This window comes from Hippoglossus hippoglossus, chromosome 6 (genome assembly GCF_009819705.1).
Source record: "Hippoglossus hippoglossus isolate fHipHip1 chromosome 6, fHipHip1.pri, whole genome shotgun sequence".
In the NCBI taxonomy this organism is placed as follows: Eukaryota; Metazoa; Chordata; class Actinopteri; order Pleuronectiformes; family Pleuronectidae; genus Hippoglossus; species Hippoglossus hippoglossus.
Genome location: NC_047156.1, coordinates 26391443 through 26412336, shown reverse-complemented (window position 1 = coordinate 26412336; position 20894 = coordinate 26391443). Strand labels below are relative to the sequence as shown.

At 39.7% G+C, this 20894-nt stretch overlaps 1 protein-coding gene across 2 annotated transcripts in view; it reads left to right on the top strand.

Moving 5' to 3' along the window:
• LOC117762803 (RNA-binding Raly-like protein) overlaps positions 1–15924 on the top strand; it is a 52439-nt gene extending 36515 nt beyond the window's left edge. The window contains exons 4-8 of one of the 2 annotated variants that reach the window (XM_034587430.1): positions 5709–5893; positions 7936–8049; positions 11223–11362; positions 13183–13234; positions 14859–15924. In XM_034587430.1, the coding sequence (XP_034443321.1) occupies positions 5709–5893; positions 7936–8049; positions 11223–11362; positions 13183–13221 (478 nt within the window). In that variant the 3' untranslated portion in view covers positions 13222–13234; positions 14859–15924. Of the gene's footprint in view, positions 1–5708; positions 5894–7935; positions 8050–11222; positions 11393–13182; positions 13235–14858 lie in introns of both variants that reach the window. The other variant, XM_034587429.1, reaches the window with a different exon arrangement.
• The last annotated feature ends 4970 nt before the right edge of the window (positions 15925–20894 follow it).

Here is a 20894-nt window from a genome sequence, read left to right as displayed (position 1 = left end):
TGGCAGAAACTCCTGTTAAAGAGATTCTGTAGTCTGAAGTAAGAAACTTAATCTGTATTCAAAGTATTAAATGTGAAAGTACTCATACATATACTTTTAAATAATGTATTTTTTTGGTTGTTCAATTTATAATAATGCATCATATCTACAGAACTGAGACTTTATTAGTGAAATCCTATCCACAATAATATGTTAGGATATTTTGCTAAACAAACTTGTTCCTCTGCGTTTGGTCCTCTTATCCAAACACTTTCCAAAGTGCAGATTTTTTTTTTTTTAAACTCCAGTTTCTGTGTGTTCATATAAAACGTAGCATTTGGAAAATAACATCAAACTCACTCCACACACATGCCCACTGTTGCATGAGGCTTTACACTGGTTTCTTTATGTTTGGAAAACACTGCTTGTTCTAATTACAAGTTTGCAGCTAAAGTTAGGATCATTGCACCGCATCAACAGCATTCACAAGCAACTGCCCTGTCCAATATTATTTGAACCACAGCCTTCTCCTCTGGTAAATGATGGATCGTTGATGTAGACTTTGTCACCACCTACTGGCTGGACATGCTTGTTTGAAAGTTCGTCACTTAACCTGGACAGAGATATTTTGTAAATGAAGGTTGTATTGTGTGAGCAAATCTGAAAACTTATGTAATTGTAACTGCAATATAAATGTAATGGGGGTAAACTCAAAGTATTTTCTTCTCAAATATAATAAAGTAGAATTCTAAAGTAGCATAAAATGGAAGTACTCAAGTAAGCTAAAAGGGCCCTTGTTCAGTTATGTTCCATCACTGGTTACTGGGATTAGTAACTGTAATGTAATTATTGAATTTCATGTTTGGATCTGTTTGTGGCTGAAGCATGAGTGTAAGTTGTTAGTATGAGTTATATTTATTTGAATTCTGTACAAACGTCTTCTCACTGAGAGCTCCAGCAGAATCCAAAATGAATCAAGCTCATCAAAATTCTCGTTTCATAAAACAGGGCACATGGAGGATTCCCCGACGCACAGAGCATGTAATCTTTCATTTCAGGTGTTCACGTGAAAATCCCCTCCACATTATTACATATTTCTCATGGCCTATATGTTAGTATTTGCCCAGGCCTTTGAAGTGTAAATGCAGTTTCCATGCCACTAACTCATCTTTTGAAAATGAACCGAGTGGGTGCATTCAGGTGTGTTTTTTAGGCATGTTTATTTGTGTATATGTGTGTGATGGTGGAAGAGATGAAGTGAATTCCTGTTTCCCCTGCAGTCAGTCCTCCTCCAGCTGGAGATGGCTGCTGTGATAGACAGCAGAGGTTGACAGGGAGAGGAAAGACCTCCTCATCACCTCCTCCATCGCTCACTTCATCAAATTGGAGCTGTCAGTCAGCTCTCCGCCACAGCACATCACACTCTCTCAGAAAGAAACAACCGTGGGAGAAAACACATCCCCAACACGCCACTGAAACCTGTTAGAAAAAGGGACTAGATGCAGGAAGCAATGAAAAGATGGAATGTGGGGTTTCTCAATGAAATGAAATCAGTGGGGGTTGTCTCTTTTTATTGTATTGCACTCTGTCCTTCAGAAAGTTCCAACAGCTGCTGCAGGTTTAAATCCAAATTCACTTTCATTTGACTTTCACCTGCAGCCACATGAGAATGGCAGCGCTTTCATTCCCAATTAATTTCGTTGTAGATCATTTTGATACAGTTTTAAGAATAAGGGGTACTCGGATCTTGGTTAGCTGGTTATGGTAAATGGTCTGTATTTACACAGCTCTTTAAAGTACAGTTTTACATTCACCTATTCACACACACACATTCAAACAGTGCATCTATGTGCAGCACGGGCAATTTGAGGTTCAGTATCTCGCCCAAGGACACCTAGGCATGCAGAAAGGGGAAGGGGATTGTAGTGGATGAAGCAGAGAGAACGTCCTTCAGGCAGAGGGTTTTTAAACGTGTGTGTGTGTGTGTGTGTGTGTGTGTGTGTGTGTGTGTGTGTGTGTGTGTGTGTGTGTGTGTGTGTGTGTGTGTGTGTGTGTGTGTGTGTGTGTGTGTGTGTGTGTGTGTGTGTGTGTGTGTGTGTGTGTGTGTGTGTGTGATGAAAGACCACATCACCCAGTGTCTGAGTTTTAAATAGTTTTTGGAAACAATGGCTCGGTTCAGTCTTTGATCCACACAGTGGTTCACGTGAGACTTTCAATACTTCGATCTTCTATCTTTAGTTTTATTTGTGTGACGCCAATTTTTAATAAAACACGTGGAAACATCTGGAAATGCAAACACCGCTATCTCACAAGATGTTATACCCACAAACATTTTTACACTAGCGATCCAAATGCATTGAAGCAGTATTCAAATATCAACGGTTGTTGACCTAGAATTAATTTCATCTTCCTTGTGCAGAGAATGGAAATACTCACTAAAGTACAAGTACCTAATATTTGTCCTTGAGTACAGTACATGGGTATAATTTCTAACAGTAGTTACCGTCCAACACTGATAATACATAAAAGAAATGTTTTTACCTCCACCAAGAGGTCATATTTTCATCATCAATTGTTTGTTTGTTAGTTAGCTGGATTACCCATAAACTACTGAACCGATTTCCATGAAGGTTTCTGGCGGGGTGGGACATGGAGAAATAAAGAACCTAATAAAGATATAATAATGAGAATTCTTCAATAAAATGTTTAATACAGACAATATGGTGGTAGTGGAGGTTGTACATGCGCACACACAAAGGTCGCTCTCACGAGCAACAAATTCTGAGCGACAGGTACAAAGACTGAAGGGTAAAAGACACATTCTTGCATGTCACTTGCAGGTATGAACACATGCATCTGAAACTATTAGGTCTGATTGTCAGCAAAACACCAAACTAGAGCTCTCTTGTGAGAAGTGTAAAAAAAGATTTTGATTCATAATAAAAATGTAGCTGGACAAATTCCAATATTACACAGTCTAAATAATGAATGGGCAGCACTCCTTTGACATGGTGTCATAGGACGTTAATCTTGGCTGAGGAATGCTTGTTCAGTTTGCCCTTCTAGTTGAAATGTAAGATGTTTTTTCAAAAGGTTTTGCATTTCTTTGGGTGATTAATATTTTGAAAAGTGATCATAAAAAAGTGTTTGTTATACTGAACCAAAAACTTAAACAAAACTTTTTAAAGAACAGTAAATGAACATTTCACTTTACTTCTAATCATTTATGATAATCTTATTCATTATGTCAGACTTAGTTATTACTTGGCATTCAAATGAAAATACATTTTTGTGGTGTGATTATTCTCAACCAATAAAAAATGTAGGTGAATGAAAAGTAGGTCTAATAAAATGGTTAATTAGAACATTCCTGACTAAATACTTGCTGCTGTGAGTGATACACTAATGGAAGAGGGGAGTCTGGAACAGAACCACCTTCAGCTCTAACACCTATTTAACTGCTGTGTTCTTCCTCCAGCTAAAGGTTGAATGTGCCAATCAAACTAATGGAGGAAGAAGTTTAATATGAAAATAAATAGCCACAATGTGAATGTGACCCAATTACAGTCGACCCACAGGCCTGAATACTAAAGAGCTGTGTGAACAGACAGGTCATCCTTCATCCTGCAGCTCCTCTCATTCATGGTCCTGCAAGCCGGCATCACTTCTGATACGCCTGGTACTTTCTGACAATGTGTCAGTGTGTGTGCGTGTGTTTGCGCGTGTGTGTGTGTGTGTATGCAGTATGTTTATGGTGGTTCAGCACCGCAGCATGGCGGCTTTGTACCTATGGCCTCAAAACATTTTCACCTGCATGGGCTCTGAGTATGTAGATCTCTGCCCAGGCTGACTTCCTATCTCGTCACATATAATTTGACTTGCCACAGTTTCATAATTAACCAAACTATTATTTTACACTTCTCATAGTAAGATAAGAGATCTCTAACTTGGTGTTTTGCTCCATAGCTGCATTGTTATTTGCTGTGTGCTAGCTCGAAGCTATCATCCATTTCGTTTTTACCATCCACGTAGACTGCCAGACCTCATAGTTTCGGCTGCAGTTGTTCACATATATACGCAAGTGGCATGCATTGCAATTCTCTCTCTCATTTGAGAACTTCTCTTTCACTGTCATTCGGAATCTGTTGTGCGTGACAGTGATATTCATGTGCTCGCATGTGCTTCCCCTCATCCCTTCACCAATGCTCATGATAATCTGTCCAGTAGTTTTTGTGTTATAGATGTATGGGTTTTCCCCATGTCTTTATTCAAGAGCGTGGTTTGAGAGGGGGCGTAATGATTTCACACCCAGATTTTGTTAGGCTCTCACACAATACACTTCACTTGCACATAAACATACCCTGCTTGTGCTTGGATCTGCTGATTTGCAACAACTCTGTCAAAATTCCCCAACCAATAGAATGCCAGTTACTGTGATGACGAATGAAATTGCCCCAGTGGTCTTCCTTGGCCCACCATGTTATTACATGTTTTATTTAGGATTTCTAACTCTGTGGAGCTTTTCCCTCACATGGTAAATATAGTCATTAGTCATTAATGGGGCTTTTGGGGGGGACCCTGGGCAGTTGCCTACTTTGTCATCCAGCTTCGGCCATAGAGCTCCATGCTTGTTTAAAATCTATTAGAAACACATCAATGCGACATGTTGCACTGGATGACATTTTCTTTAATCATCATGAACAAACACATACACTGTGTAGTTTATTTTAACTCTCACCGGCCTTCTGCTGCAATTTCTCAGGAAAGGACAAAATGTTGATTAATCCACCACTAAAATAGTCCCCAAAAAAGACAGTATTTCCCCCTTTTGTTTGTTTGATGAAAAATACAGTAACCAACAATAATTGAGCCTTTTTGAAATACTAAAAAAGTTTTGTTATTTAAGATTTATGTCTTCAGAATTGGATAAAGTAGGGACATCAGAAAGTGTTGGAGAGCTGGACTTTTAAAAGAAAAACAAAGTAACAACAGGCTTATCTTTGAAAAGGAAATAAATTGTGGACACTGGGTATTAATCACTCATGCCTAAGAGAAAAGAAGTGACACGCCTTGTGGTGGATTTATTTTATGTCTTTGAGTGAAGAAAATGTCGGAAAGCGGAAAAACTTCAACTGATTTATTATAAAACTTTTTATTTTTTTGTATAAATAACTTGGCTGGCTCACCCACAAACCAAACTGCTCTTCACTTTGTTACAAACATAAAGATTCAATCTGTTCATGACATAAACTTAGCCCCACTTCATTACAGTGATAAAACAGTCAAGATACAAACAAGCACAAACGGCAGAGCCTCAGGCAGAGGCCCATTAAAAACGTTTGTCTGCACTGTGTGTGTGTGTGTGTGTGTGTGTGTGTGTGTGTGTGTGTGTGTGTGTGTGTGTGTGTGAATAAATGAAAATAGCAACATTGCGAGTTTGTTCGTTCTGTATTTTTTCAACCAGGTTTAGAGTCAAAGTGAACTGCTTTGGCCCAGAACCTGAACACTCATGGCACAGTGTGGTCATCAAATGCTACATCTACGTAGAGTGCGATGTGCCAAACCTTGGTTTGGACTGTTTGCATGTTCATGTTATGCCGATGAAAGAAAGATATCATGACAAACTTATTGTGAGAGCTTTTCAGTGATGTGCAGTAAAATCATATATCGTCCCCTTCCTAGTGTGTGTCTCTTTGTGTGTTTCCAACTTACATGTGTGTTCTTTGCAGGGTATTCGACTACCAGCGTGTCCCATCATCAGTCCCAGTGGATCCCAGCCCCATCAAGAGGCCCCGACCTTCCTCCTCCTCTTCCTCTTCCTCCTCCACAGCAGCTCTGAGGATGAAGAGCAACAGAGCATCCAGCAGGACCAACAAAACACTCAGCCTTGCCTCCAGCAGCAGCAAAGCCAAATGTAAGAGATGCTTTATTCACACGCTCCACTCGTTCAGGGTCAGGGTCGCTGCAGTGTTCAGCGCCCCTGACCAACACAAACAGCTCACATCTCTCCGACATAAGGAAACATTTGGTGTGACACACATTTGTGGTGGAAAGTAAGATACATTTAATTCATTTGAAACTACTTTGATGTACAGTACTTGTATTTGTCTTGAGTCATTCTATTTAGTTTTTTAGTTTTAAAGACAAATATTGCATGTTTTACTCAGCTCCATTAATCTTACAGTTTTAATTCTTAGTTATGTTGATGATGATGATGATGATGATGATGATGATGTCTCAAACAAATCCTCCAACCAGAGAGAAAAATTGGAAATGTGTCTTTACAGTTTATCTTCAATATATTGTGCTATATCGTTAATCTGGTCTGCTACAGTTCTTTGACATCAACTGACACTTCGGAGCCATTTTATTTTGTCTGGTTCAAGCAGGTTCACAGCAGCAACAATACTCCTTCATAAGCGCTGCATCTGAATGAGGTACTAAGTGCCAAATGTTGCCCGGAGGCCAGACATTCCCCAACCCCTGCATTGACGTGTCCATAGAATCCAATAATACACTATTCCTGTGCATTTTTTCTGAAACCACAGCCATAACCATCCACTATGACTGCAGGCAAACATTAATTACACCCAATAAAAAGCACCCCCTTGTTTGTTCAAAAGCCTTAAAATGAAATAATTACTTTTTACTACATTCTTCATTTTCCGGTTCTCTTCTCACAGATACGTCTTATCAACAAATCTAAATTAATCCAAGCTTTTAGCCACATCTTGTCAAGTGATCACTACGACTGATGGAGTCTATTCTTCTGTCAATTACAATATTTTGCACTTTCCTGTTAATTGAATGTTTCACATCAAAACTTCACATCGAAGATTTATATTTTTTGGTTATGTGTTTGTATGTTTATTAACCTTGTCCAGTGGCTTTTAAACTTCAAACCCGTATAAGAGACCGGGATCCTGTGTTCACATTTGTAAACACTTGCAACTCTAATATTATATTGTCCTTTTTAAAAATCTTAAATCTGCAACTTGCATGAGCCTGTATGGAAACCTGAAGCACTCCAGGATGTTTCCTTTTTAAAATCCCTGTTCATGTAATCTCCTGCCTGTGTGGTGGCTCGTCTCACTGGTAGGGCCCCAGGGTACTGGAGAGAAGGCGGGTGGGGTGGGGCACCAGATGGTTTCTTCATTAAACGCTTCTCTACCGCCAGGCTCTCCACCTTGCTATAATCCAGTTCAGCCTATCAGCGCTCGCAATTAGTCAGAGTTAATAGTGCATAGCAAATAAGAATTGTTTATACTAGTTTATTACAAGCCTTAATAGTTTTTACTGCACCCCATCACAAGGAAATTAGATTGCCTTTGCAAGCTTCTGAGGTCGAAAAGCTTTCAGTGGTGCTGTAGTTTTCAGGGTCGTTTGGTGAGCTGTTGGTGCACTGGTGGTCCATTAGAGAGCACAGCGAGAGGGAAGGCTCCTGCAGTTGAAGGAGGTAGGTGTGCAATGCTGAGAGTTGTTGATGGTGCAGGGCTACAGGCTTGATGAGTGCAGGGGTCACTGGATGACATTGGCATGTTCCATGTTGTTTTGGGGTATAATGGTCCCAACTATGAAAGACATGTGGACACAACTGTATGTGGTTGTTGAGGCCTTCCACCAGATGTTGAACCTCCTGCAGGTATTTTCTCTCATTTAGCCTCTTTAGAGCTTTACTGGGGTGCAATGCTGCTGGGGGAGATAAGATCTGCCTCTCATTTGGCGTTACAGTTATTCGAAAAAGGGACTGTTTGCTCGCCAATCGGCATCATCCACACTAAACTGACCAAATTTTCGTGATTTGACTTTGTCATGTTGGAACAGAAAAGGGACAAACTGCTGAAAGTGGAAGAACACGATTTTCTAAGGAGCCAAAGCTTATATTGCTTCTATATTGTCTATATTAATTCACCAAATACACAGAATATATTCCCTTCTCTTTCTGTCTCCCTGCAGTGAAGATGACAGAGCTTCTGGCCATAAAGAGGGAGTTGACAGTGATCAAGGTTCAGATCGACAGCCTGTTGGACCGTGTGGACAAAATGGACAGACAGAGGAAGGACTGCTCAGGTACAGACTGAACGTGATGAATTATTATTGTTATTTATCCTCTCTGTCAACTCGCTGTTGCACTGGATTCAGTTTTGTTTGTTAGTGTCACTGCTGTGCTTTTTTTCAGGACAGTTCTCAGGGTTCACCATCAACAAAGAGTGTGTTTCAGAAGTCTGGATAAACTTAATTGGGCAGTTGTGGCTCAAGGGTTAGAGCAGATGGTCTTGCTGTGTAAGATCACACTTAAAAAAGAGCTCAAAGTTCAGGTCATTAACATTAAAATGAACACATTTTCATTCATAGTTCACAATTTAGAATTTGAACTTAGTTCACAGTTCCTAATATGAACTAGTTCACATTAATTTCTTCTGTTTTTTAAAATAAGCTACTCCAAGTAAATGTTTTTCAACAGACCCTTCTCCTACCCATCTATCCCCAGCCACCCCTTGACGATAAAGTCAGCTAAACCAATGTTTCTGTGTTACTGAGAAATTATTCATGAGTTTCCATTTATTTTTTAGTTCCAGGGTGACATTATTACAGCAAAAGAGGTATTGCTCCCATCGTTTAGTTCGGGATGTTCGGACTTAAATGATGATCACATTCACGCTCAACAGTTGGAAACTGATCCGTTCAGTTCATCGTTCACCAAAACTATGAGCATGTTCGTGTATTTCAACTGTGAAAAGGGCTATATATAAGGGGTGGGCGATATATTGAATTTACTCATTGAATTGAATTTAACATTTGTACAGCGATTTAGAGGAGATTTCAGAATATGGAGATATATATCGTGTATTGCAATATAGCCAAAAAATATCGCGATAATCGATTTAGGCCATATCGCCCAGCCCTACTTGATATTATTTCTTACAGTATATAATATTAATGCAATTTAGCTTTACACTGCAATCAAATTACAATCCTTCTTTATGGTCATCTTTATTATCTCTGTATTATCTACGGGGCTCATCAAGTTGATGAGGATTACAACTTTTTGCATGGGGCCTGTTAGCTTTAGTTTTACTCTTTTTTTGGCATAATTAGGTGCAACAAGTGTATTTCTAAACCCACAGTAATGTACTACATCAAAATACTAGCATGTTAGCTGGGCCATTTGATGTGGGTCATATGCTCCTGGAGTATGGCACTAAACATTTTTCCTTAAAGGGATAGCACACCCAAAAATGAAAATCTACTCAATCCACTCAATCTACTCACCACTATGCCGATGGAAGTGTTTGGTGAAATGTTTGAGTCCACAAAACACTTCTGGAGTTTCAAGGTTAAACAGCGTTGCAGCCAAATCCAACACAATGGAAGTAAATGGTGACCAATTCTTCAAACATAAAAAAACAAACAATTTGACTTGAAACAGCGTCATTGAGAGTTCTCACAAGGTCTCGCGAGGCGAGATCAGCAAGTTTTGTTTGTTTTTCAACTAAAACTGAGAAGCTGGTTTTGATTGTTTTTGTGAGGAATAAAGGAAGGAGAACAATTACTTTGCATTTCAAGTGGAATATCAGTCGATATTATATATGTTAAAATTTGTGCGGTGCAACAATGAAAGCTTGACAGTGGTAGCAACAGTAAGTATGCTGGCTGAGCAAAAGCTACATTAAACATATGACCAAGCCACATATACTGTTAACAGGAATTCTCTCCTGGACAGAATACCATGTGCAAAGCTGGGGTTCAAACTAGGTAACCTAATCCTGCTTTGTCGTGGTCTGTAAACATTGTGAAAGTAAATGAAAAAAAAAGTTTTTGATGGTTGTTCTGAGCATGAAAAGGCATGTCAATCAATTTGAGAATAATAGCATGACACAGATATTGCTGACACATTTGATTCTTAAATTGTTTTGTACGGCACAATTGTGTTCGACGAACAGGGAGCAATTCAATATTTCCTTTTCTTATATCACGTCACATCACAGACATTTTTAATTAACATATCTGTCATTATGAAGCATGTCCATCACACCCGAGGTACTGGTCACCTCGGGTGCGATGGATCCAGTTTTATTAAAAAGAACAATATCTACTTCATACATCAGTCTGATCCAGGTTTAATCCAGCCAGAGAACAACTGAACTTTAAATAAAGTGTATTATTGCAAATGATCTGCGGGGGAGTCAGTGTGTGTACCATCAGATGTGATCCGCCATCGTAGTGCATCTGTGACTAATGGTTCAATGACAAAACTGCTGCCAGTGGAGCGTGGATTATGACAGTGAAGTAAACACCGATAAACAACGGCCTCATAACCTTTCATAAGCTTCCCTTCAGTGCTCGGGAGTTATCTTGTTGTCAGTCAACTGTGTGTGTGTGTGTTTGTGTATTTCACTCTGGTAAAAAAAATAAGGGAATTATCCAAAGTGGCATTGTAATTATTTTTAGTCATTCAGATAAATTATTTTCCCCTCTAAGACTAAAAGTATAAAGCTACTTTAAAGTTCAGTGACAGCCTGGTGACAGGTAAAGTGTCACAAGTTCCATCTGAACCCCAGTAGATATTGGTTTGTTAATTTGGAGACCAAAGGAAGTGTAGATGAGGATGATGACGACACTTAATACCAAGATGTCCTTATAATCAATCATGTCACAATCATAGACTGTAAAAGGTCACAATGAACTGAATGTAACCTCCACCAGTTAATAATAACAATTGCAAATTTTATTTCTATAGCACCTTTAAATACACAGTTACGAAGTGCATTGCAACATAAAAATAAAGAATTGAAGGCAAACAATAGGAAACCATTTAAAGCAGTTTAAGAATTACACATTAGACAATTAGGGCAGAAATATAAGAATTAAGAACAGATGGAAAAAGAGTAAAATAAAAAGAAATAAAATGATCAAAATAGTCAATAAGATTAGAGCCAGGATAAAAACTGAGTACAGTAAAAGGTTAAGTAGTTTTTTTCATTTTGTATTACCAGTTCACAGAAATACTGTATGTCAAAGAAAGCATTTGACTAAATGGAAATGCTGCTGAGTGTGGGTATTGGGATGGACTGAAACCTTTGAATTTATTTAGAGTAGTGCATCACCATCCGTTTTTTTTCATGGCAAAGTCAAAACACCTGCAGAGCTAAACACACTGTAGCTTTCTTTCTCAGTCAAGGAATGCAGGATATGGTCCTCACAATGGTGCTAATCCTGCTGTTTGTATCTGTGTTTGTCAGAGTGTCCTCAGAGCAGGGAGCCCAGTGTGTCAGGCTCTCCTCACCGGGGTTCAGTCAGCAGTCTAGAGAGAGAAAGTCCTGAGCCAGGAGAGGCCAGCGAGGACGAGCAGCTGCACTACCAGCACTACTACCCCCACAGGGTAAGTATATTCCACTACTACCCCCACAGGGTAAGTATATTCCACTACAGCCGGGCAGCTGTGGTTAAGCGGTTGAGCGGTAGAGCGGTCGTCCTCCAACCAGATCAGCGGTTCGACCCCAGTCTTCCCCATTTGCATGCCGAAGTGTCCTTGGGCAAGATGCTGAACCCTGAATTGCCCCTCATAGATGCACTGTATGAATGTGTGTGTGAATGGGTGAATGGCAAACTGTAATGTAAATCGCTTTGAGTGGTCATCAAGACTAGAAAAGCGCTATATAAATACAAAACCACAGGGTAAACATGTCACTAATAACCCCACAGGGTAAATATATACCACTTCTACCCCCACAGGGTAAACATGTCACTAATAACCCCACAGGGTAAATACATACAACTACTACCCCACAGGGTAAACATGTCACTAATACCCCCACAGGGTAAATATATACCACTTCTACCCCCACAGGGTAAATATATACCACTTCTACCCCCACAGGGTAAATATATACCACTACTACCCCCTCAGGATAATATATATACCACTGCTACCCCCACAGGGTAAAAATATACCTTAATTCAAATACTACCCAAACTTCTACAACTACTAGTACATGCAGTATTTTTCCACACAGATTTTCCAATAGGTACCTTCAACTACACCCCCACAGGGTAAATTATTACCCCAATTACTGCCTTGTGGCAGTCAGCATTACTGCAGAAGCTAATGTAAGTCTGCCCTCTAGTGGAGAGTCAATTACTTACACCAGCTTCTTTTAGCTCAACAAAATCATGAAACTCTGCTGTTTGTTGTGTTTGTATGTTTTAACTGCAGGGCACAACTGTGTGGGGAAAAGTTATTTTTATTATTAATTAATTTGCTGATTATTTTCTCAGTGAATTGCTTTATCAATATACAAAATGTCAAAGAAAAGTGTAAAATGCCTGTCACAGTTTTTTAAAGTCCAGTGCATCTGTATTTACTGACCAACAGTCAATGATGTACTAGCAGCATACATACCTCTGTCGAAGCCAGATAGGATTAGTAGTTCCAATTAAATCCTTTAGCCTGAGGTAGAGCTTGAAAAAAGATACTGCGATGGACTGTTTGATGTTTAGTTCAGATTTAGTAAAAAGAACAAGGACAAGTGAAGATTACTGTAGTTAATGACAAAGTACAATTTGAGGAGATCCTCTTTATCCGTCTGATACCATCCCTTCTCCTTTCTTTACAGTAATAGCATGTTTCACACATCTCCACACTACACCCACTGTCCCAAAGACAATTTGTGTAATCTGTAGTGGCTGAAGACGTGTTTACTGTTGTGTCGTGGGTCTCTTTATTCAGCACCTCGCTGGAATGATCAGCCAGTGGAGAAACGGTGTGTTCCGTCTTTCTGTTTCTTTACAACGAAACTTAATGATATAGAATTAGCCTGCAGGCTTCCTACCTGCTTGACAGAGCGAAGCTGCCTCATTATTCTGAGCAGAGGCAGAGAACAGACCAGCCCTTTATCGGCTGCAATGTTCCTCTGACAGGAGTGTGTGTGAATAAAGAGTGTGTTTGCAATTACCATTGTCTGTGTGTGTGTGTGTGTGTGTGTGTGTGTGTGTGTGTGTGTGTGTGTGTGTGTGTGTGTGTGTGTGTGTGTGTGTGTGTAAATTAGCATTTTTGTGTGGGTTACCAGCAATGTCTGTGTGAAGATAAGGCTGTGGTGATGATGTTGGTGTTGATGATGATGGTGATGGTGATGAAGGCTTGCTAAATGTGTTGTACCTGACCCAGTGTCTTGTTAAGAGCGTCTTCCTGTGTGTTTCCAGATAAAGCAGCATCAGTCTGATCTGGAGGACGACCTGTGATGCTGCAGCTCAGGTATGAATTCTCAAACTGAGACACCGAGAACAAAGAGTGCTGGTTTTAGATGTTTTAATACATTAAATACATGTGTCCATTTGTCTATTCACACATGTTTTCTTAAGATGCAGGGCATTGAGCTCTCACAGCGATCTCCTGACCTTTTGTCTTGTGCTACCAGCAGCTTCACTCGTTTAATGAAATAGATCAACATGTTCTGCATGGAATGCCACAACCTTTTGGTGCCCAATGGCTTTGGAGATAGTCTGACGTCTCTCATGCCACCATGAGATTGACATTTTTGATTAGGCAATACATTTTTCAATGACTAAATGGATGGTCCAGAAATTTGTTCCACATTCAATGTTCATGTTGATGAATTGTCATAACTTTTGTGATCCTATGACTTTTCATCCAGCGCCACCAAATGGTCAAAATCCCAATTTGTTCAGTGCTTCTGTTTATGACAAAAATACTTGCTAAACTAATGACATTCTCATCAGCAAGGGCTGTTCAAATGTTAGAATACAAACATGCTAATCTAAGATGTTGGAAATCATTACCTTCTAAACATAATCATGCATTTTTATTTATTTTATATGATGTTAGTTCAAAGCACTAACTCAAAGATTTGATCTCAAATCTTGCAGCTACTGGTAAACAGTTTCAGTTCATCTCAGCACATCTAGAAGAAACCTTTTTGAAATAGTTTGGACATATGAAAGTGTTAAATGTCAGATGTCAAAGTGTCCTGTAATTCACCAAAGTTAATTTTCAACACAGTTCTTGCAACTGTTAAAGCGAGAAATGACATCAGAGAATAAATAGATAAAGGCAACTCTTAGTGGTGAAGATCTAACAACTAATCGCCTGACATTCTCTGGTGGGGCTGTATGTGAGAAGCTTTTGTCTGGAGTTTCTCCATCCAGCACCCGAGTAAATACTCTGTATAATGCCTGAATGAGCTCATGTGAGAACACAGCAGGAGATCCTCTGCAGGATTCACTGCAAGCAAGTGGATGTGTCACTGACATTAATAACATGCGACAGTCACAAAACTAAACAAAAACTAAAAGATAGAAATATCTCAGGATGAAAAAGTGGAGTCGTACACATAGAAGACGCTGACAAAGTTGTCTAGAAAGCTATGGCTGATAAGGCCTGACACAGTGATGTGTCATAGACAAAAACATGTGATCTACAAAGTCAAATGTAAATGTTACACCCTGCCTCTGCCTGCTGCACCAGCCCTCACCTGAACGCTCCAGAGATGTCTGTGCTGTGAAAGTGTCTGAGCGGAGAATCTCCTGCTGCGTTGCTGGTGTTCACAGCTTATGTCTCTTTAAATCATGAAATAGTGAACTGAACTGAAGCTTGTAGCAGCTCTGAAGTCGAAAAGCTGTTGTTAAGCTTTACCAATAGTATTGTTAAGAGCAATTTACACTCAATTCAATTTAAGTACAATTTATTAATTAAATATTCAATGCCACAATGACAACACATCTCCTTTCCCACTGAGATTCACATCCTAATAAGCCAAGAGAAGCAAGAAAAACTAGGTTGTTTAAGCTTAGCTAAAATGTTGATTGTTTGAGTCCTGCAGATCTAGAGATACTCACTCTTCTTTCTGTTTGCTCTCCAGAAACGGACGCTTGAATTGATAACAGCTGGGATTGAAAATGCTACGAGGAGGCGCTGGCATTATCAACTTCAGATCGACCCCGCTCCACATCTGAACCAGTCACAATCATTGATGCCTTCTTAGTTCTCGTCTCCATTCCACAGTACAAACAAAATCCCACGTGTACCTGATCTGATGCTCCGTGCTAACATATCGACACATGGGGCACAGTAACTAAATGTATATGTTCCCTGTAAAGCACCATAGATGATTTCCTACCTTTCAGGCAGCCATTGAGTCAACTACAGTAATTGCTGTACAAGCAATTTATTTTTATTTTATTTCACCCTTGCATATTGATGCGATCAAAGATGATCCAGCATCTTAAAATGTTTACCTTCCCAAAAGTAACAAATTCATGAGCTATGTTTGCCAGATTTTCAGTTGTCACACATGCACCATCCGGCCCTGATTATAAACTCTGCTACAGCAGTGAGGCCAAAAGTATGTACTGTACAGTGCACACATATATAAACTACATGTCTGTGAAGACCGTACGATATTTGTTCCACAGTATGATAAAAAAAACAACTAAATCATATTGGTCTCATTTATTCCTCTAAGCAGTTTCTGCCCATGTTGTGCTCCATTCAGATCTATGTTAATAAAGTAAGTGTGGCAGCAGCTGGCAGCTCCTTATCACACAGTTTATTTTCATCAGACCTGTGGTTATTATGTGTAACCAGCTGTGTACAGGACTGCTTTACCGTCCTGTTATTAAGGCTCAGTGAGCACGCTTTTACAAATCCACCCAGGAAATCAGTCATAAACTGATAGACTATCAATTTCCTGACATTCGTATTAACTCTGAAATAAAAATGCCATGTTGTGGATATAAATTGGAAGATTTTCCACCACCCATGTTATAACTTGAGCTAATGTTATATGATATTCTTGACATAAATGACATTCTCACAGTGGCAGTTGCTGGTTTTCTTAACTAATTAATCAACTAAAACTGTTGAGTTAAGCTAAGTATTACCTTTAGTGGTAAAACAGTTTGGATAAAGTTATCTTATCTCAATTTTAATAAAATAGTTAATCTCACGATAGCTGCTAAAGCAGTTACCTGTGGTTTGTTCAGCACCTGAAACTGGGTAAATCTAGCTAATAGTTCAGTACCTAAAACTGTTGGCTTTGCATTAGTTAACCCTTAACATATGTGCTCCACCTAATGTCGTAAAGATTGCAGCATTCAGGGACTGACAGCATGAAGTTATACTATTAGTTTCAACTTTAATCTTGATAAAAAAAAAAAAAGATAACTTTACCACATAATTTTTGGCAACCAATATATTCTTCTATCCCACTGTCAAATGATGATGTGCTGCACTGACAACTTAAGCCTGTGTACATACACATACATGTTCTAATCTCAAAACACTATTATCTTTTGTTGAGTTGCCTCCAATATATTTGATTTGCTTTGTTGGACATAATTTTATGTTCACCAGATTGTGGGTGACTGACTTTGTGCCAAGCACAGCCACAATACTCTAGTGTCAAACCACACAAAGACCTCTAGCATCTTTACCCTGCTGGATTATATGGACAACTGTGACCGACTGTAAACCGAGTGCTCATGTAATATATTTGTCAGTTGAATAACGATACTTGAAAATATTTATGTGTACAGTAGTGGCTCTTTATACTTAAACATTATTTCAAACTTTTAAAAAATGATTCTAAAATGTTTAAGAAGAAATTATGTAACTGAACGTACATCATCAGTTTGGAAATATGACAACTCTTCATTTGGTTTCAGTGTAGTTTCTGCTGTTGATGTATTTGTGTTTGTTCAGTGCTGAATGTGATGTATTTTAATGTGAGTGTAGGAAAGCTATTTTTCATAAAATAAAGGTGTGTTGTGCCCTTTGTAACTATATGAATTATGTTTTTTTTCCAGTTCTATGGGTATTAATTGAAATGATTTTAGTATTATGGTTTAATTCAACACTAAAAGCACTGTCCTGGTGCAGAGTGGGACGTCAGGTGGATCGTGGATGTGGTGACGACAGGACGTTAAGTTTAGCGCTCTGATGAGATGAAATCGAACTGTCAGAGGTGAAGCAGACGTACCTGGATGCAGGACATGTGTGTGGTCTGTGTGCTCCAGATGTCCCCCGTGCGCTCCTGGTCCAGGATTGGGATGTTCATGGTGTCTGTTGCGACCACGAACACCTCCAGCAGCTCATCGATGAGATGCTCGGTCTCCTGCACCCCGCATGTTAGGCGTTGGACTGAGTAACACAGGCACTGATGAATGAAACTATACTTTATAGAGGTAATATAAGAGGCAGGTGACTCGTGGTCTTCCTGGACTGACCGCATTAAAAGTGAAGACATCAGCTGCTGCTCTGAAACACGCCTGTGTCTAACGCAGACATCCACCAGAAGCCGCCTGCTCCTGCTCCACAGCAGCCGCCACCACGATGCCGTCATGGTCATCACCTTCTTAGGAACCTGGAGCCACAAATAATTCACACGAGTCATTAAACAACACAGGAGGTGACGACCACATGAACATGACACAGTCAAACAGCTGCTGCTGAGGCCTCAGGTGACGCACTGCCAACCTGTGTGACCATGATACTTACTTGACAGGGGTGGCCTGTCCTCTGGGCGGTGGAGGGTGAGACTGCCCTGCTAGAGCTGAGGGAGAAAGGATGCTGAGGCTAGAGCAGGGGATGAGGAGGCAGCAGGTGAGGAGGAGGCAGCATGTGAGGAGGCAGCAAGTGAGGAGGAGGAAGCAGGTGAGGAGGGTGGAGCTGAGGAGCCTGGAGAAGGTTAGGAGGAGGCAGCAGGTGAGGAGGCTGGAGAAGGTGAGGAGGCTGGAGCAGGTGAGTAGGAGGAAGCAGGTGAGGGGCAGCAGGTTAGGACACTGGAGAAGGTGAGTAGGAGGTAGCAGGTGAGGAGGCTGGAGAAGATGAGGAGGCAGCAGGTGAGGAGGCTGGAGCAGGTTAGGAGGAGGCAGTAGGTGAGGAGGCAGCAGGTGAGGAGGCTGGAGCAGGTGAGGAGGCTGGAGAAGATGAGGAGGCAGGAGGTGAGGAGGCTGGAGCAGGTTAGGAGGAGGCAGCAGGTGAGGAGGCAGCAGGTGAGGAGGCTGGAGCAGGTGAGGAGGCTGGAGAAGGTTAGGAGGAGGCAGCAGGTGAGGAGGCAGCAGGTGAGGAGGCTGGAGCAGGTGAGGAGGCTGGAGAAGGTTAGGAGGAGGCAGCAGGTGAGGAGGCAGCAGGTTTTTTAATTTGAACTAAATTGAGGCTTTCATTTTGAAAAGATCTCGGCCATGGTAAATCAGTGGTTTTGTGAGAATGAGTCAAATATGTTAACAGTGGTTTCTTTCCTACTAAGGTTAAGCTGCACAGTACACTGCCAAACATGTGTATTGTGTTATTGTACTCTAACCACCAGTGCCTTTGATACTGTTACGAGTGAACACTGGTTTCTATTTTATGTTTTTATCAATATGTAAAAAGCTTAAGACTGAACAATACAACAAAACATTTTGATTAACTGGCTGACTGTATTCTCTACTGAGTCTTAGACTCTGATCTGCATGTCTAAAATACAATAGATTCAATCAATCATATTTGTATTTGTACAAATCACAATTTGTCTCATAGGGCTTTAACAAGGTGTGACATCCTCTGCCCTTAACCCTCAACAAGGGTAAGGAAAAACTACCAAGAAAAGCTTTTAACACGGTAAAAAGAAGGTAGAAACCTCAGAGAGAGCCACATGTGAGGCAAACCAAACAAAGCTCCAACATTTACAACATTGATTAGAAGAAACAATTTTTAGCATGATGGAAAAGTGTGTCAATGTTTAAAGTATTTGTATATAAGAAAAAGTCTGATAGAGATGAAGGGAGCAGCAATGACAATCGAAATGAAGGAGTTATTACCAGTAATGGTAGAATATGTGAGAAGGCATATTGTATATCTAGCAGTCCTGTTGTAATCATAATCAATGATGAGCTGCCACTACGATCAGGATCCACCACTGGGATCGACAATCCACCATCACGATTCACCACCATGATCACATATAAACTAACACTATAGTTAGGAGCTCTAACAATTAGTCAAGGGTAATTTAATCATTTATTTTGATAATTAATAAATCTTAAGTATATTTAATTGAAAATGACAGTCTGAAACCACATTCATATTCACCTGATCTAGATTTTTATTTGGATCTGCACCAAACTCATAAATATCAAGACATGTCTTATTTTTTTTTCAAGATCCATGAATCATTCTTTGAGACATCAACAAAATGTTGTAAAACATTTAACTTTGTTGCTTGAACTCCTTGTAAATGGTCTGTGTTATATACAGGTAGATCTTTTTTAGCCTTGATGACCACTGAAAGCGCTTTACAGTACAGTTTGTGTCCACTAGAGGGGGCTACAGCTCCACAAACGCCACATCACTCGACGAGACGTACAGAACTTCATTGTATGATAGCACCAGAGGCAAAGGGAGTCAGACTTACCATGAAACTGTGGATCATCTGTGGAGAGATGAGAGAAATAGTTACTTCAATTCCAAGACCTCACTGTCAAGAATCTCAGTTTTCCAAAATATAGACCATCACTGTCCTCTGTAAGATACAGACATCATGAACTGTGTGTAATTGTAACGTTGAATAATGTTATTGGCAATACAAACAGAGGATGGCAATATATTGCCATCCTCTGTTTATATCCTCAGGAACTGTAGTAATCTGACAGGAAAGAGTGGGGAAGTGAGTGACACCAACCTGCCACACATCTCCTCACTGACACTGATAATGTGTTCATGTTTAAACAAACCCTGGATTGAATAATTAAACAGGATTTAAGATTTAAGTAAAAGAGAGAAGGGAAAGGATAAATAATGTCCTGTAATTGTATTTTTTAAATCTTAGTATACATTTTGGGCGTCTTGCTGAGTTGTTAATCATTCTGGGAAAGACTAAGTAATAAGGACACTATGTGTGTTGCAGTGGATATGTATGTCTATGTAAGGGGAACTAATATATAACCCATGTTTATTTTTATTTTGATGTGTTATATGTGCTGTGTATGTTCAGGGTTGTTATTATTTCACATTACAGATCTTTATGTCAAATTGTTTGGATATATAAGATCATATAAATGTTGTAACCCCTTGTAAAAAATTCAGTGAACTTAAGTTGAAACATACTAGATGTGGAGGAGGGTACGATACCAAATAAAGATTAAGCTTCAAAACGATTACATTTCTTTTAGCTCTCCATCTGAGCGCACACTCACACAAATCGAATGCCTTTGCTTTCCTTCCATCTTTTTTTCTCCTGTCGCTGTGGCACTGTAAATTGCATCCAATGTTTGTCCCCTTATGTTAAAGTGTGCAAAGATTTAAGATTTCAGGCTGGGTATTGTTTTAAATGTTTTGAAATTTGTGTTGACACAATACTGGAGATTTGTTGCTGATACTGAAACAACACAATTTAGAAACATTATCCAGAGAAATACATTTTTTCTCTCAACACAGACAAGGAATGTACAACAGGAATTTTTCTAAATAACATAGTCTTTCTTTCCTCTGATTTACAGTGCGAAGATGATTTATGCAATAACCCCACTCTTATTTTCAGAGCAGGAAATAAACCGGTCCAAGTCTTGTTTTACTCTTTGCTGTGTCCAGCTTCTCAAATGTGTGGACTTTGCTGCTGTCTCTTGTTATATATCATTTCACTTAAAAAAAATTGAACTCTGAAAACTTGTGATGACCTCGTTGCACAGTTTTATGACACTGATTGTGTAAATTATTGTTAGTTGTAGCTAAGATTATAAATCTGTTAGGTCCGATTGTTCTGACACATCTTGATCAGCAGCAAAACATTGCGGTTAAACACCGAGCCCTGCGGACACATGACCCTATTGAGTTTCTTTGTTTTCAAATGTTGTCCACGTTGATGTTATGATGTAGCTCAATGCTGGTTTGTTCCCTGCTCTGAATATAAGAGTGGGGT